We start from the raw sequence: 15,806 nt of genomic DNA on the forward strand, positions 1-15,806 counted from the left end.
TGTCAGAATGGCTATCATCAACAAATCAACAAACGACAAGTGCTGGCGAGGATGCGGAGAAAAAGGAACCCTCGTGCACTGCTGGTGGGAATGCAGACTGGTGCAGCCACTGTGGAGAACAGTATGGAGTTTCCTCAAAAAACTGAAAATGGAACTCCCATTTGACCCAGTAATCCCACTCCTAGGAATATATCCTAAGAAACCAGAAACACCAATCAGAAAGGATATATGCACCCCTATGTTCATAGCAGCACAATTTACAATAGCTAAGATTTGGAAACAGCCTAGGTGCCCATCAGCAGATGACTGGATCAGAAAACTATGGTACATCTACACAATGGAATACTATGCTGCCGTAAAAAAGAAGGAATTACTACCATTTGTAGGCACTTGGATGGAATTAGAGAACATTATGCTAAGTGAAATAAGCCAGTCAATGAAAGAAAAATACCACATGATCCCACTCATTTGGGGATAATGAAAAACATTATAAACTGATGAACAAAAAGATAGTTACAGAGGCAATAAAGCATCAAACAGACTGTCAAATTACAGTGGTAAGGTTAGGGAGAGGTGGGGGAAATAAGAGATCAACTGAAGGACTTATATGCATGTATATAAGAGTAACCAACGGATGCAAAACATTGGGGGGTGAGGGCATGTATGGGAGTGGGGTGGGGGTGGGGGGCAATGGTAAGATATGTACACATATAATACCTTAATAAAAATTTGAAAAAAAAAAAAACAAAAAAAAAAAAACAAAAAAACAACAACAAAAAAAAAATTGACAAACCATTAGCCAGACTCATGAAGAAAAAAGAGAGAGGACCCAAATAAAATCAGAAACAAAAATGGAGAACTATTCACTGACACCACAGAAATACAAAGGATTGTAAGACAATACTATGGAAAACTATATGCCAACAAACTGGACAATGTGGTTGAAATGGACAAATTCCTAGAAAAATACAGTCTCTCAAAACTGAATCAGGAGGAATCGGAAAACCTGAATAGGCCAATAACTACTGATGGAATAGAAGCAGTAATAATAATAATAAACTCCCAGTGAACAAAAGCCAGGTTTGGATGGCTTCACAAGGGAGTTTTACCAAACATTTAAAGAAGAACTAACACCTATACTCCAACTATTTCAGAAAATCCAAGAGGAAGGAACACTTACAAACTCCTTTTATGAGGCCAAGCATTATCCTAATTCCCAAACCAGAAAAATACACTACAAAGAAAGAGAATTACAGGCCAATATCCCTGATGAATAAAGATGCTAAAATCCTCAACACAATATTAGCAAATTGCATCCAGCAATATATTAAAAAGATCATACACCATGACCAAGTGGGATTTATTCCAGGGATGCAAGGCTAGTACAATATTCGCAAATCAATAAAGATGATAAATCTCATAAACAAATTGAAAGACAAAAATAAAAACATGATCATATCAATAGAGGAAGAAAAAGCATTTGACAAAATTCAACACCCATTTTTGATAAAAACTCTCAGCAAAGTGGGAATAGAGGGAGTATATCTCAACATGATAAAGGCCGTATATGAGAAACCTATAGCCAACATCATACTCATTGGGCAAAAATTAAAAGCATTTCCCCTAAAAACAGGAACAAGACAGGGATGTCTGCTTTCACCACTCTTATTCAACATAGTACTGGGAGTCCTAGCCACAGAGATCAGACAAGAAGGAGAAATAAAAGGCATCTAAATTGGAAAAGAGGAAGTAAAACTCTCATTATTTGTAGATGACATGATATTGTACATAGAAAACTCTAAAGACTCCACCAAAACTACTAGATTTAATAAATGAATTCGGCAATGTAGTAGGATATGAAATCAACATCCCAAAATCTATGGCTTTTATATACACCAATAATGAATTCTCAAAAAGAGAAACTAAGCAAACAATCCTACTTCCCATTGCAACAAAGACATTAAGATACTAAGGAATAAACCTAACCAAGGAGGCAAAAGACCTGTACTTGGAAAACTACAGGATGTTGAAAAAAGAGAAGGCGATATAAACAAGAGGAAGAATATACTGTTTTCATGGATCGATAGAATCAACATCATTAAAATGTTCATACTACCCAAGGCAATCTATAGATTCAATGCACTCTCCATTAAAATACCAATGGCCTATTTCACAGAGCTAGAACAAATACTCCAAATATTCTATATAATAAAAGCCTAATATGCTAAGTGTCCAGTTGGCCGTTCAACCAATCAAAATGTAATATGCTAATGATATGCTAAGGCCACTCAACTGCTCACTATGACATGCACTGACCACCAAGGGGTAGACAGTCAACCAGTCGACCAGTCGCTATGACATGCACTGATCACCAGGGGGCAGACGCTTGGGGTTAAGGTAACACAACCCTTGATATTTTAGAATTACAGCAGCATATTGTACAATTATTGCAGGCAAACTTACTAATTCCTTGGATGCTGGGCAGCAATTTAAAAAGGACATGAAAGAATTTAATCCCTTCCACTGGATCTCCTTACATTTGCCTCTCAGCATAACCACTATTGCTTGTCTCATTCTTGTTCTTACATGTTTATTTCTAGTCTGTAGATGCAGAATGAAGAGTCTTAAAAGAACTCGAACCCTTCAGGCAGCATTCACTTTTCAAGATTTATTAAAGAAACGAAAAGGGGGAGATGTTGGAAGCTACCCATTGTCTTCACTATCAGAAAATTGTAAACAAGGAGACTGGAATGCTGGTGAACCTTGAGCTCTGGCAAGGGCCAAAGCTATGCATTGATTGTTTAGTCGAGACAATGGTGACTCAAGCAATTTCCTGACCAAATAGTCTCAAAGTAAATCTTTACTGACCTTTAAGATAATCTGTCTGCTACCAGAATTGTCTGCCTGATTAAGGGCAATATGTGTATCTAAAATTGAATAAAAGGTTGGCAGGGCCTGGGCACCAGCGAAGTGCTTCCCCTAGAGTTGGACCTTCCGCTTGGCCCCCCATGATTTCCAAATTCATATTTCTTGTCTATTCTCATCATTTGCCTGTGGCCCTTCTCCAGGTCCTGAACCCTAACCCACACGGGATGTGGCTTGTCACAGCAGACACTTCAGTAGGTTAGCTTGCTGCTGGGGTCCGGCCCATCAGGACTTAGTGAGGCAGGCTGGACATGCCATGGAGCCCTCCCGTGGTCCCTTCCCAGCTGGCCAACCTCCCATGTCTCTCCCCGGCCCCAATTGTGCACCGGTGGGGTCCCTCAGCCTGGCCTGCACCCTTTTGCAATCCAGGACCCCTTGGGGGATGTCAAAGAACCAGTTTCAGCCCAATCCCACAGGTGGAGCACCGCTCAGCCAGAAGCCGGGCTCATGGCTGGTGAGTACAGCGACAGCACTAAGGATGTCTGACTTCCAGCTTAGGCCTGCTCCCCACAAGGGCTCCTGGACTGTGAGAGGGTGCAGTCTGGGCTGAGGGACCCCCTCAAGTGCCCGAATTTCATGCACTGGGCCTCTTGTCTATGTCTATATATATATATATATATATATATATATATATATATATATATGCGCCTAAGTGACCATTCGACCATTTCGCCAGTAGCTATGATGCACACTGACCACCAGGGGGCATATGCTCCAACTGGTAGGTTAGCTTATGGCTGGGGTCTGGCTGATTGGGACTAGGCGAGATGGGCCGGACATGCCCTGGAGCCCTCCCCGGGCGGCCAACCTCCCATGGTCCCTCTCTGGCTGGCTGGCCCTGATCGGCCCCAATCAGGACTGGACAAGATGGGCCTGACATGCCCTGGACGAATCCATGCACCAGACCAATTTCAGCCTGATTCCTGCAGGCCAGGTGAGGGACCCCACTGGTACATAAATCTGTGCACTGGGCCTCTAGTTTATATAGAATAAAAAAAGACCCCAAATAGCTGCCACAATTTTGAGAGAGAAAAACAAAGTTGGAGGAATCACAATACCAGATTTCAAGTTATACTACAAAGCCACTGTAATCAAAACACTGGTAATGGCACAAAAACAGGCATATAGATCTATGGTACAGAATAGAGAACCCAGAAATAGACCCAAACCATTATGCTCAATTAATATTTGACAAAGGAGGTAAGAGCATACAATGGAGTCAAGAGTGTCTCTTCAATAAGTGGTGTTGGGAAAATTGGACAGATACATGCAAAAAAAAAAAAAAAAATGAAACTAGACCACCAACTTACACCATACACAGGAATAAACTCAAAATGGATAAAAGACTTAAATGTAAGTTGTGAAACCATAAAGACACTAGAAGAAACCATAGGCAGCAAAATCTCAGACATTTCTTGTAGCAATATGTTTACAGATACATCTCCTAAGGCAAAGGCAACTAAGGAGAAAATAAACAAATGGGACTACATCAAAATAAAAAGCTTCTGCACAGTAAAAGAAACCATCAACAAAATGAAAAGGGAGCCCACTGTATGGGAGAACATATTTGGCAATTATATCTCTGGTAAAGGGTTAATATCCAAAATATATAAGGAACTCATACAACTTAACAAAAGGAAGACAATCCATTTTAAAAAAATGGGCAAAGGATCTAAATAGACACTTCTCCAAAGTGGACATAGAGACATATGAAAAAATGCTCAAAGTCATTAATCATCTGAGAGATGTAAATCAAAATGACAATGAGGTACCATCTCACATCTGTCAGAGTGGCTACCATCAATAAATCAACAAATGACAAGTGTTGGCAAGGATGCAGAGAAAAAGGAACCCTCGTGCACTGCTGGTGGGAATGTAGACTGGTGCAACCAGTATGGAAAACAGCATGGAGTTTCCTCAAAAAATTAAAAATGGAGCTGCCATTTGACCCAGTGATCCCACTTCTAGGAATATATCCTAAGAAACCTGAAGCACCAATCAGAAAGAATGTATGCATCCTTATGTTCATAGCATCACAATTTACAATAGCTAAGATCTGGAAATAGCCCAAGTGCCCACCAGTAGATGAGTGGATAAAAAAGCTGTGGTACGTTTATACCATGGAATACTATGCAGCAGTAAAAAAGAAGAATCTTTTAACCTTTGGGACAGCATGGAAGGAACTGGAGAGGATCATGCTAAGTGAAATAAGTCAGTCAGAGAAAGACAAGTATCAAATGATCTCACTCATATGTGGCATCTAAGTAACAAAATAAACTGATGAACGGAGTGGATCCAGAGACATGGAGGCATGGAACAGAGTGTGGAATCTCAGAGGGAAGGCGGGGGAGGGTGGATGGGTGGGAGGTAATCAACCAAAGACCTTTTATGCATATATGCATAACACATGGACACAGACAATAGGGTGCTGAAGGCCTGGGGTGAGGGTGAGGGGCTGGAGGGGTCGATGGGGGAAAAAGAGGGACATATGTAATACTTTCAACAATAAATAATTATTTTTTAAAAAACAAACTGTGGTCAGACAATGCTATGATTGAGTTCTGATTTTGCCACTTAGTAACTGCTCTTGGGCAACTTATTTTACTTCTAAGATCTCTCTCTCTCTTTCTCTAAAAGACCATTTCCACAAATGTACCATGGGGATGATGATGGATCAACCTCATATGGCAGCTGTGAAGGTCAACTAAGAATATATCCAAAGACTCAAAGACTGGCACATAAGGGTTTAATAAATGTTAGGTGCTTTAATTTTTTTCTTATTCTGAAAACGTGAGTGTTTTCTCTGTGTGTATACTGTCTGACGCAGTATAGCAGGCACAGCCAGAATTCTGTATTTATTCTAGATGTACATTCTCACACTTCACAATTTAACTTCTTTGTTTCTCATTAGTAAAAACTTAATATTTTATTTCTCAATTACTTTAAAGAATATATATATTTTTTACAGTAAGCATTTTGATTGCAATAATCTGCAATATATTAAGGGTTTGAGAAGTCCATTCTTACTATGCATCCAAGGCAAGTCACTTCCTGAGGCAGAAAGTTCTTGTTCTGATCCTCCTGTCTCTCTGAGGTGTTAACTAACTTCAGGAAGATGGTATAAGAGCATTATATTATTACTAGAGGCCCGGTGCATGAATTTGTGCATGGGTGGGGTCCCTCTGGGTGGCCTGAAGGGATCATGCCGAAACCCACAGTCCAATGCCACCTGCAGCTCCTACCTGCCACTTCCACTCATCCCGGCCCCACTGCGCCTGCCACAGGCTCACGCCCAATCAGTCCCGATAGGGAGAGGTTTGCGCTGCCGCAGCAGAGCTCGCCAGCCATGAGCCCTGCGTCTGGCACCCTCCCAAGGGGAGTGACCTGCAGGATCGGGCTGAAACCAGCTCTCCGACATCCCCCGAAGGGTCCCGGATTGTGAGAGGGTGCAGGCCAGGCTGAGGGACCCCACTGGTGCATGATTGGGGCAGGGAGGGACCGCGGGAGGGCTCCAGGGTGTGTCCGGCCCATCTCACTCAGTCCCAATCAGCTGGACCCTAGCAGCAAGCTAACCTACCAGTCAGAGCATCTGCCCCCTGGTGGTCAGTGCATGTCATAGTGACTGGTCAACCAGTTGACTGTCAGCCCCTGGTGGTCAGTGCACATCATAGCGAGTGGCTGAGCAGCCTTAGCATATTATGCTTTGATTGGTTGGTCGGTTGTTCTGCCGTTCAGTCTATTTGCATATTACCCTTTTATTATACCTGGTGCATGAATTCGTGCATGGGTGAGGTCTCTCGGCCTGGCTGGCGATCGGGGCCGATTTGGGGGGCTGGCCGGCTGGGGAGGGACCATTGGAGGTTGGCTGGCCGCGGGAGGTTGGCTGTGGGAGCGCACTGACCAGCAGGGGGCAGCTCCTGCATTGAGCGTCTGCCCCCTGGTGGTCAGTGCACATCATAGCAACCGGTTGACTGGTCGTTTGGTTGTTCGGTCGTTCGGTACTTTAGGCTTTTCTATATATAGAATAGCTAATACTTTTGAGTAGGGTGTGGGTTTAGCAATGAAACCCTGAAGACATTTAACTTTCTGTGGTGTTAAATGTTATTATAGTGTTGTCAAGATAGAGGATGTAACGTGATTCACTATTTAACAGAACCTTTTCAATTCATGGTAGGTACCTTGTGGACTAAGGATATTAGTATTCCAGTTAAATAAATTAGTTATTGCTTTTATGTCTAGAACACAAACTAAAAAGTATACAGAAATGCAGAAATATGACCAGATGATTGAGGGGAAAACTTGATGTTTAGAAACTGTTGATCAAGTTCAGTGATGACTTTCGGCCATTTTTACCCATTATGTTTTGTACTACATTAGTGTCTTTCGCTTAGTCTTTTCCCCTGCACCCAATCAATGTTTATGTAAAAGTGTGAGTACCAATCTATTTTTTAAGGTAAGTGTCACAACCAAGAAATTCATTAAGGTATCTTCTCATAATAATTATGTTCTAGGCGAGTATTTTGAATGAAATAAATACTGGTTTGCATAAAGACAGTGAGGTAGAAATTATTCTTAGGCTTATGAGAATGAAAAGACAAGATCTTTTTTTTTTTTTTTTTAAATGTTTCTTTTGGTTTTAGAGATCGAGGAAGAGAGAGAGAGAAACATCAATGAGAGAAACAGCAGCATCAGTCAGCTGCCTCCTGCATTCCCTTGGAGAGAACTTGAGGGTTTTAATTAAGCCTGGGATAATACATGGAAGAGTGTTACTATAAAACACCTAAAAACCTGCCATCTTTTACTAATATTTGCATTTCACCTCATAATTTAGAGAGTACTCTTATCTATGTTTCCCTATTTGCTCCTCACATGGCCCTTGTGAGGTCCACTCTGTTTTCGGGGATAGAAAACAGAGACTCTTGGAGACAGACTTTCTGAGGCCACCAGCAGAAGTGCCAGAGCCAGACTCAGCTCTCTCCAGTCCAAACACAGCACAGCGTTTTCTGCAGTACTGTTCCCTTTTCTTCAGTTCTGACCATATTCCCATTGCCACTGTGCACACACAGGTTTCCAGCGCACTACTCAGCTCTGCTGGCACAAACCGAGCACAGTGAACTGGAGAAAGTGGACTCACTTGAGTCTGTCATGAGGTATAGATCCTGAAGTTGAGGTAGGATGACTCCCTTTCTAATGGGAAATGTGGAAAGCCTGAGGAAACGAGGAGACATGTGGAGAGGGAAAAAACACACTAATTTGAAAGTAAATATTTCTTTTTTAGTTCTAGTTAATGCTCCTATTTTTAGCTCCTATCCCTGCCCACAACCACTACATTTTAGTCCCTTGGTGAAGGAAGTTACTGTTCAGAAACTTCCTAACCCTCTATTATTTTAGCTTTCCTAGCACTGGTTTGTTTGTTTCTTTTAAAATTCCTCTTTAACTGCGAGGTCCATCTCATTCTTTTCGTAAATCCTAATCGGAGCTTTTGGTTACATGTGACGTGTTAAAGGAGAATACTGTTGACTTCTATTAACAAAATACTAAAGATCTTACACTCATAAGATACATGTCTACACTCTTGCATATATTTCAGGTGCTATGATGTAGAGCTCTGCCAATATAGATGCTTTCTGAGTATAAGTGTTTAATCACAAACCTTTGAGCATTCGCTTACAGTTTATCTAGCATGGTCTGAAGGACATACTGTTGAACTAACGGGAGGGATTTTTGTGCATTTGCTCCCATTTTCTCTTTACCATGTGGACTAGATTCAAGCCTCGGAACAGAGCTCAGCAGATGAGCTGCAGCCTGCAGATGGGGAGGACAGCTGTGCTGTTCCATTTAGATGACTAAAATGTTAACTCTCAAAAAAGGCCACTGTGGCAGTGCTTACAGTAAAAAGTCACTTTCTGTCATTTGAGCTGTAATCATGCCAGTTCTTCTCACTGTGTGCTATATTTCTAGGGTAATGGCATCCACTTCTGTGGTGTCACCTAACCTGTATGCACAGGTGACTCACGGTTTTCTAACTCTAGCCCTTTATTCCTTCTCCCTCTTCCAGAGCTTCCTGCCTTCTCACCCAGCTCTTTTGTGAAGGCCAGATGTGGATGTCCAGTTGTCACTGGAAATCTCTAGCTGTATGACCCATAAATAATTCTAGTTCAACATGTCCACAGATAAATTCATTGTTCCTTCGCCAAAACCGGTTTGGCTCAGTGGATAGAGTGTCGGCCTGCGGACTGAATGGTCCTGGGTTCGATTCCGGTCAAGGGCATGTACCTTGGTTGCGGGGACATCCCCAGTGAGAGGTGTGCAGGAGGCAGCTGATCGATGTTTCTCTCTCATCGATGTTTCTAACTCTCTATCCCTCTCCCTTCCTCTCTGTTTCTCTCTCATCGATGTTTCTAACTCTCTATCCCTCTCCCTTCCTCTCTGTAAAATATCAATAAAATATATATATTAAAAAAAAAAGAGAGAAGAGGGCACTGATAAACAACGGACCAAATATAAGCTAAACATAAGTTATAGTTTAGGGAAAACTACTTTAAAACACTTGCAAAGAAATCTGAGAGCAGAATCAGATGACTTTTTCCTGTTGTCTTGGACAATAATTTGACAGCATTGTTTTTTAGTAACCTCACTGAGTCTAAAGCCTATGATGCTTTCATGGGAGCATCAACTCTCTTTTTTAAAAAAATATTTTTTTAATGATTTCAGAAGGAAGGGAGAGGGAGAGAGAGAGAAACATCAGTGATGAGAGAGAATCACTGATTGGCTACCTCCTGCACGCCCCCTACTGGGGATTGAGCCCACAACCCAGGCATGTGCCCTTGATTGTGACCTCCTGGTTTATAGGTTGATGCCCAACCCCTGAGCCATGACGGCCAGGCAACTCTCTTTTAAATTATATAGTTTGGTAGTTAACATTTTTATTTTGAGATAATAGTAGGTTCTCATGTAGTTATAAGAAATAATACAGATGGATCCTGTGTACCTTTTATTCGATTTGCTTCGGTGGTAACATCTTGCAAAACTGCAGTACAATATCACATGCGGGGTTTTGAGACTGATACTTTAAAGATACAGAACATTTCCATCACCACAAGGATCCCTCCTGTTGGTCTTTTATAGTCGCACCCACTTCCCTCTCGTCTCACCTCCACGTTAACCCCTCACCACCACAGACCTGTTATATATAATTTATTTTGAGAATGTTATATATGAAAAGTTACATGAATGGAATCAGTCTGTGACCTTTTGGGACTGGCTTTTTTCTCTTAACAAAATTCTCTGAAGAATTATCCAGGTTGTTGCATGTGTCATTCCTTTTGATAGCTCAGTAGTGGTCCATGGCATAGATGTCCCACCATTTGCTCACTTGCTGTTTCCTAGAGAGGTTGTACTATTTTACACACCTGCCTAAAATATATGTGTGATCCAGTTTCTCTGCATCCTCACCAGCATTTGGTGGTGTCACTATTTTTAAAAATCTATGTTCTCCTTTTATGTTATTAGAATGACATTATCAGGTCTCTCCCTACTCCAAACCATCTTTAGTGCTACCAGAGTTCAGTTTTAGACATGTGCCTTAAAAGATTTGGGCTCATTCAAGAAATGTAGTAGGCACTTGGATACATCTAGTTTGAGGAAAGACATCTTAGTTAGAAGTAGTTTTGTGAGTTGTTCCTGTTGAGTTGATGGTTAAAGTTATGTAAGTGGATGGAATGATGAAACTAGAATGGGTGGAAGAGAAAGAGAAGTGGGCTGAGAAGAAAGTTTTGAGAAGCACTAGTGTATAAGAGTTGGGTGATCAAGTCACTAATCAAAGGGATAGGAATGCATTCTTTAAGAGAAAACAAGGAAAGAGATGAAAAAGAAACAAGAGCATATAATATTGTGTCGGATACCAGAGAGAGACTTTTTAAGATGAGAGCTGAAAATGTTTCTTGCATTTAGGAAGACATTTTCATGGGAGATAGAAACATCATAAAAACATCTTGAAATTGATGAAAAATCAATGTTGATTTTTGCTTGGCAATTTTGGTGGGGATAGCTGATAGAAGCATGAATAGGAAATGTGGAAGCAGAGACAATGAAGACTCTTCTTTGGAATGTAAAGTGGAAAAGAATGAACAATAATTAGAAAGCATTACTGAAAAAATGTATTTTTTTTTAAACTGGGCAAAATGTGTTTAGGCAGAGGTTGAATCAATGGAGAAAAAGTTTTACAAATCACCAACAATGAGCATGCAAGAATGCCCAAAATTTAATGCAAAAACATATAGAAGAGAGGCGAGATATTTACGAAGCAAGGTCCCAGAGGAGGTGGGGAGGGAGTGGGTTCTGATTGAAGGGAAGGAGATTAATTTGTGTTTGCGTGAGTTGAGTCTGATGGCTTTGCTCATCTTTGCAGGTCTCGGTGAGAGGGGTAATTACTGAAGAAGGGGGAGATGATGCTGATCAAAGACATGGAATAGGGTTGTTGAGACGGAGAAAGCAACACACATTTGTAATGGTCTCAACTTGCACAGTGGGTCAAGGGTAGACTTACGAGTGAATTTGGAGTTTAATGGCAAAGAAGGATGTGTAGTCATGAACAAATAGACTAAGGAGCACTAAAAAAGTGATTGAGTTGGAGAACAGGTGTGGAATTAGAGAGAGAGAAAGAAAAATTTCAGAGGTCAAGGAGTTTTTTGTTGTTAATCCTCACCCAATTGATTTTTTAGAAAGAGTGGAAGGGAGGTGGAGAGAGAGAGAGAGAGAAACATTGATGTGTGAGAGAGACATCAATTGGTTGCCTCCTGTACTCGCCCGGATCCTGTGAGCCTGCAACTGAGATACGTGCCCGTGCCCTTGACTGGAATCAATATTGGAAACACTTCAGTTCCCGGTCAATGCTCTAACCACTGAGAAAACTGGCTAGGACCGGAAGTCAAGGAGTTTTAGATTAATTATCATGAGGTCCAAGAGAGTGGGCTAAAGAAATAGTGTGGAGATGAAAGGCACTGTGTTTTCTAAACTCCTGGAGTGCCAAGCAGTTTGTATTTTATATCTTGAAATTGATGAAAAATCATCAAGGAGGGGACATGACATTATTAACCTTTAAGAGACATGACTCTGGCCCTGGCTGGTGTGGCTCAGTTGGTTGGGCATTATCCTGTGCATGGAAAGGTTGCTGGTTCGATTCCCAGTCAGGGCACATGTCCAGGTTGCAGTCCAATTGCTGGTAGGAGGCAGCCATGTCTGGCTCTCACATCGTTGTTTCTCTCTCTCCCTTCCTCTCTATCTAAAAGTCAATAAGATGTTTAAAAAAATGAAACATGACTCTGACGGCAGTGTGGAGAATGGATTAAAGAGGGGCAAAACTGGAAGCAATCAGAAACACACAAAAGTGCCCACTACATATATTCTAGCCTCTTGATTGAATCCAGTTAATTGAACCAATCTATCTTAATTATCTGCTCCTGGAAAGACCATATCCCTGATGCATTTTGTCCACTATAAATATATAATCAGAACTCTCTTTTCTGGTTAACCTCAGGAAAAATTACCTACTTACTATTTATATGAAATTGTGGGACCAGATATGGCCATAATGCGTGGAACAGTATGACCCTTCAGTGCCTTTCACTACTTTTCTGAGGTCTGGACATTTTTCAGAAACCCAGGAGGCATGTAGTTCATTTCTCTGATCTCTGTATTTCCAGAGTTAATATATTTTATCTGTTTACATTCGTCTCTTTTATCAGATGGTAAATTCCTTCAGAGTAACCTGCATCAAATTCATGTTGTTACAATGTGGGACCTGAATATTTCAGTCCTCTGGTTCAACAACCTGTTGAACAAACGTTCAGTGACTGAATGAATGGAGGCTCCCACAGATCGAGGGGACCCTGTCCTCCTGCGGGCTGATCGCAAGGTCCCTGGAAGAGACTCCGTGGTGATGCCCGAACAGCTCTTGCACTAACAAACAGTGCCCGTCTAGCCATATAAGCTTAGTTTGGAAGCAGCTGTAAAGAGACACCTCGCCAACTGGGAGAGGAGGGCGGGGCTTTCCGAGCGCAGCCGGCGGGGAGGCGGGGAGAGCCGAGTCCCTTCGGGCAGCGGCCGAGGCTGAGCCGCACAGCCGCACGCCGGCCGCCAGGGGGCGCCGCCCTCGCCTCGCCGGGAGGAGGCCGCCGTAAAGCGCGCGTCGCTTCCTCTTCTCCCGCCTCCCGCCGACTGTCGTAAAAGGGTGAATGGAGAGCGAGTTGTGGGGGGTAGGCAGGGAGGACAGGGGGCGCGGAGTCGGAGTGGCGCAGCAAGTGGCTGCAGGTGGCGACGGGGGCGGGGGCTGGGGGGTGAGGTAGTGTGGGGGTCCCGCAGGAGGCAGCCGAGGGGTCTAGAGGAGGACGAAAGTTGCAGTCCGGCCTACGGGCCCGGGGGCCGCGGAGCCCCCTCTCCCCCGGGGAGATGGACCTCAACCGGATCATCCAGGCGCTAAAGGGCACCATCGACCCAAAGCTGCGGATCGCGGCGGAGAACGAGCTCAATCAGGTGAGGCCGGGCCCGCGGCGCCCCCCGATCCCCACCCCCGCCGGCGCCCATCCCCACTCCCGCCCCGCCCCCGCCCCCGCCCCCCGCCGCAGGGTGCGGGCTGCACCCCAGGGACCTCCCCGAGCAGCCCCCGCACCTGTTGGCTGCCTTTGCATCCTCCTGTCCTCCCGGAGCAGTGTGTGCGGCGCCGGGTCCGCAGGAGGAAGCCTCAGGCACCTTTGCGGGTGGCTCCAGGGTGTGACTGAAGTCGCGGACGCGGGGACGCGGGTGGGAAAATTCACTTACAGTTCAGCTCTGAGTCCAGCTCTTCTGCAGACCCAGCCCTTCCCGGTGCTGCTGGGGGAGCCCTGCCCGGCGCCTGCTTCAGTGGGGTTGGCCGGGCTGTGGGGCGCCGGTCGGCAGAGTTTGGGGGCGCTGGGGAGCGCCGCGGGGAGGGTGCCCTGGACAGCGGAGACAGGACCCGGGGGTACCGCCTTCCAAAAGGCAAGCGCGAGGATGCGTGTGCGGAGGGGTTTCTTTTAAAATGTGTGAGACTTTCTTTTACCCTCCATCCTCTATTCTCACTCACCAGCCTTGAGCTTGTTCCAGCGTCACCACCGACGTTTCGGAATATTACTGAACCCCAACTCTAGCTTCTGTTTTCCTCTGCACCTGCAGGGGTGGATCCCAGAGCTCCCACGAAAAGCACGAGTTCGGGTCTGCCCCCAGGAGGCAATGCCAGCTGCTGGGATGGTGCTCGTCCTTGAGCTATAATCCTAAATGAGAGGTTCTCAAAGTGTCGCCCGCGAGGGGCAGCGCCCACATCACCTGGGAACTTGCTGGAAATGCCAGTGATGGGGGTGCACTCCACACTCACCAAGGAGTCGGGAGCTCGGGTTGGGGCCCAGGTTTGTGTTAATTAGCCGGCTATCAGTGGTCGGCAAACTCATTAGTCAACGGAATCAAATATCAACAGTACAACGATTGAAATTTCTTTTGAGAGCCAAATTTTTTAAACTTAAACTTCTTCTAACGCCACTTCTTCAAAATAGACTCGCCCAGGCCGTGGTATTTTGTGGAAGAGCCACACTCAAGGGGCCAAAGAGCCGCATGTGGCTCGCGAGCCGCAGTTTGCCGACCACGGGGCTAGGTGATCTGCGCTTCCTAAAGCGTGAGAAGGACTGACCGGAGCACTGGTTTCCGTAGGAGTTCGCGAGGGTTTCCCCTGGTCCGAGGGGACCGAAAAGTGCAGGCGTGCATTGTGGATCTTTGAAATGGATTGCTTTCGTGGGAAATCTGGGCGGAGTTTGGAGTGAGTGTGAATCCCGGATTCCTGGGAGATCAAAGGGAGAATGGAAAACACTGGCTCCGGAGGGAAGGTGGAGTTGAACGGAAGCCCAAAGTGAATGGATTTATTTTTTAAAAATACAGGGACTCCCATCCAGAATAGGAAAAAGTTAAAGCCAGCACCTGTCCCAGGCTTTAAGGACAAGTACTATATGTTGATTGGTTAGAAAAACAGTAATCCAGGGGTTGGTTAGGGGGAGCAGAGCTAGAGCTGAATGGGGACTCTAGTAGCAGGAACAGGAGAGTTTGCCTGCTTGTGACCTCCTCCTCCGCACAGGGGGCAGGGTGTTACTGTGATAGTGCCCTTAGGGAGCCCCTCTTTGATGTCACCATAGCTCTCCTGCGTCTGTTAGCATGCCCTCGCTTTGTTTCTGATTCATCCCTACATACGTGCAGGTGACTTGATAGAAGTGGAAAAGGTAAGTGGGAGATCCTGTAGAACTAGAAGTGATATTTAGATTACATTTTTTTCATGGTGTTCCAGTCCAAATGCATTCCATCCTTGCCCTGCCCCGTATTCACCCAAGTCATCACAGACCGCAATTTCCTCTGTAACCTCTAAAAGTTGCTTATGGCTGTGCCACTCTTTAGCATTTATATGTCATATGGTGCTTTGGGTGGTGATATCCTCCAAATTTTGTTTTTAATGGTCTGTAAGTAGAAGACTAAGTTATGTCATATAACCTTACTGGAGTCCAGGTGCACGAAATTTGTGCATGAGTGTGTGTGTGGGGGGGTCCCTCAGCCCAGCCTGCACCCTTTTGCAATCCCGGACCCCTCAAGGGATGTCTGACTGTTGGCTCCTAATCACTGGCCTGCCTGCCTGATCACCCCTAACTTCTCTGCCTGCCTGCCTGAGCACTCCTAACTGCCTCTGCCTCAGCCTGCCACAACCGCTTCGTCTGGAAGGTCGGTTGGCTGTCCGGTCTAATTAGCATATTGTGCTTTTATTATTATAGATAGCAAAACATGGGTATAATGTTGGGTTTTGTATGCTTATCCTGTACCATCATACTTTGCTG

The 15,806-nt window shown here is 44.4% G+C and overlaps 1 protein-coding gene across 1 annotated transcript in view; it reads left to right on the plus strand.

The window, feature by feature from the left end:
* The first annotated feature begins 13,116 nt into the window (after window positions 1–13,116).
* The window catches only part of IPO8 (importin 8), a 62,574-nt gene continuing 59,884 nt past the window's right edge, over window positions 13,117–15,806 (plus strand). Inside the window, exon 1 of the mRNA XM_080659148.1 lies at window positions 13,117–13,458. Coding sequence (XP_080515274.1) covers window positions 13,375–13,458 — 84 coding nt within the window. The 5' untranslated portion in view covers window positions 13,117–13,374. The remainder of the gene's footprint in view (window positions 13,459–15,806) is intronic.

Source organism: Plecotus auritus, assembly GCF_963455305.1.
Source record: "Plecotus auritus genome assembly, chromosome: 3".
NCBI classification, from domain to species: Eukaryota; Metazoa; Chordata; class Mammalia; order Chiroptera; family Vespertilionidae; genus Plecotus; species Plecotus auritus.